Source organism: Empidonax traillii, unplaced genomic scaffold (genome assembly GCF_003031625.1).
Source record: "Empidonax traillii isolate 1590-97213 ecotype Southwest subspecies unplaced genomic scaffold, ASM303162v1 scaffold444:size1099390, whole genome shotgun sequence".
Lineage (NCBI taxonomy): Eukaryota > Metazoa > Chordata > Aves > Passeriformes > Tyrannidae > Empidonax > Empidonax traillii.
The window spans coordinates 191,095-193,877 of record NW_020955637.1 but is presented as its reverse complement, the minus strand read 5'-3'; the positions used below and the strand labels follow the sequence as shown (position 1 = coordinate 193,877).

General features: G+C 39.6%; 1 protein-coding gene across 2 annotated transcripts in view; it reads left to right on the top strand.

Moving 5' to 3' along the window:
• The window catches only part of LOC114062908 (schwannomin-interacting protein 1), a 16,793-nt gene extending 14,217 nt beyond the window's left edge, over positions 1 to 2,576 (top strand). For both annotated transcript variants that reach the window (XM_027894844.1, XM_027894845.1), the window contains exons 5-7: positions 307 to 430; positions 1,282 to 1,375; positions 2,525 to 2,576. In XM_027894844.1, the coding sequence (XP_027750645.1) occupies positions 307 to 430; positions 1,282 to 1,375; positions 2,525 to 2,576 (270 nt within the window). The remainder of the gene's footprint in view (positions 1 to 306; positions 431 to 1,281; positions 1,376 to 2,524) is intronic.
• Positions 2,577 to 2,783: the final 207 nt, after the last annotated feature.

Genomic DNA, 2,783 nt, shown 5'->3' with positions numbered 1-2,783 from the left:
TGGGATGGGATGGGATGGGATGGGATGGGATGGGATGGGATGGGATGGGATGGGATGGGATGGGATCCCAGGGCACTCCTGCCCTGTTTCAGCTCTGTCCCCATCACCCTCACCTCCAGTCCATCCAACACTGCTGCTCCTGCTGGACTCGAAGCCTTGGGTCCAGTGTGATGGAGGAGGTCGGGCTCACTTTGTGCTGCGGTCGTTGAGGGCTGCTGTGAGAGGGGGATGGAAATGGTTCAGAAACACGAGCTGAAGAAATTTCAGTTGGAGGAAAAGAGTAAAATACTGACAATTCCTTTGCAGCTGCCACACATGCCTCATATAAGTGAATGCCTGATGAAGAGAAGTTTGAAACCCACTGATCTAAGAGACATGACTATCGGGCAGCTACAGGTGATAGTCAATGATCTGCACTCACAGATAGAAAGTAAGTGAGAATTCTTTATTTTGGGGCATATCCTGTTTAATCAAGAACAGTTCTGCAGGATATACAGAGAAATATTGATAACTATACAATACAATATACATAGGAGTATGTGTGTGTGTATGAGTATATATGTTTATATGAATATAAATATATTTAAATATATTTATTCTTATATATTAATATATTATTAACTATTATATAATATATTATATATTATATTATATATAATTATATTATATAATTATAATAATTTATAATTAAATTATATAATTATATATTATATAATTATTATACTATATATAATTATTGTATATTATATAATAATTATAACATATAATTATAATTATTATATCATTATTATGATCATAATATATAATTTTATATTATATAATTCAATTATAATAATTATATTATATAATATATATTGTAATTATATAATATAATGTATTATATTATATATTATATTATATATTGCATGAATCATAATATATATACAGACAAATATATCTAAGAATAAATATATATGACTAAATATACACATATACACATATATTTATTCTTATATACTTGTGTATATATTTACATATTATTCTTATGTATTTTAATATATTTATTTAAATATTTTTAATAATATATATTTATAATATATTTATATACTTTTAATAAATATAATTTATTATATTTATTTTAGATTTTTTTATTCATTTATTCTTCCTGGAAAGGGCTGTCCAGCCCTGGCACAGCTTGGGGGGGGGGGGATTTAAAAGCTGTGTAGATGTGGGGAAGGTTGATGTACAGGCCCCAAACTGGGGTTTCCCAGGACATCCCAAACTCCCCCCTTTTATCTCCAGGCTTGAACGAGGAGCTGGTGCAGCTGCTGCTGATCCGGGACGAGCTGCACACGGAGCAGGATGCCATGCTGGTGGACATCGAGGATCTCACCAGGTGAAGGAGGCTCCTCGGGGTGTTTGGGGTCAATGCCTGTCCCCATCCCCATGTTTTTGGGGTCAGTGGTTGTCCCCATCCCCATGTTGTTTGGGGTCACTGGCTGTCCCCATCCCAACATTCTTTGGGGTCAGTGGCTGTCCCCATCCCTATGGCACTTCAATTTTAGCACTTCAAAAAAGCACGTCAGTTTTAAAGGATTTTTGGGGTGAAAAGCAGCATTTTGGGATGGGAAAATGAAGCTTTTTGGGGTGAAAGAAAACATTTTTGGGCAGAAATAAAACATTTTTGGAGTGAAACAAAGCATTTTTGGGGGTGAAATGAAGCATTTTTGGGGTGAAACAAAGCATTTTTTGGGTAAATCAAAACATTTTTGAGGTGAAATAAAACATTATTGGGGTGAAATGAAGCATTTTTGGGCAGAAACAAACCATTTTGGGGGTGAAATAAAGCATTTTTAGGGTGAAACAAAACATTCTTAGGGCGAAACAAAACATTTTTTGGGCAAAACGAAGCATTTTTGAGGCAAAAAAGAAGCATTTTTAGGGCGAAACGAAGCATTTTTGAGGCGAAAAAAAAGCATTTTTGGGGCAAAACGAAGCATTTTTGAGGCGAAAAAAAGCATTTTTGGGGCAAAACGAAGCATTTTTGAGGCGAAAAAAAAGCGTTTTCGGGACGAAACACTTTTAGGGCGAAACAAAACATTTTTAGGGTGGCCCAGGAGGGATTTTGGGGTGGATTAGGGGCACTGACTGTCCCAATTCCTGTGTTATTCAGGGACACTGCCTGTCCCCATCCCTGTGTTATTTAGGGACACTGCCTGTCCCCATCCCTGTGTTATTTAGGGACATTGCCTGTCCCCATCCCATTGTTATTTAGGGACAGTGGTTGCCCTCATCCCAGTGTTATTTAGGGACACTGCCTGTCCCTTTTGCCACCTTTGGGCACACAGTTGTTGGGCTTCCCCGTGGGAGAGGAGGCAAAAATCCCAGCAGAGCCCCAACCCTGCAGGGTTTGGAGAGAACCCGAAGGGCTTTGCTTCCCGTGCGTCCATCTCCAGGGAACACACCCCCTGCTCCAGGAAAACACCGTGCTGCGGGTCTCCACCTCCCCCTGGAGCAGGGAATAACGTCCCCTGTGTCCCCCCAGGCACGCTGAGAGCCAGCAGAAGCACCTGGCAGAGAAGATGCCAGCCAAGTGATGGAGCCGTGGAGAGCCCTCCCCCCGCTGCTGTCCCTGCCCCAGGACCCCACTGACCCCACTGTCAGCCCACGCCCATGTCTGGAGCTTTATGTCGCTGATTGGCCTCTGCTTCTTAATTTATTTTTATTTGTTTTGTTTTGTTTTGTTTTTTAACTCGTGCCACTAAATATCGGGCGTTTTAATAATATTATTACAAAAAAAAACA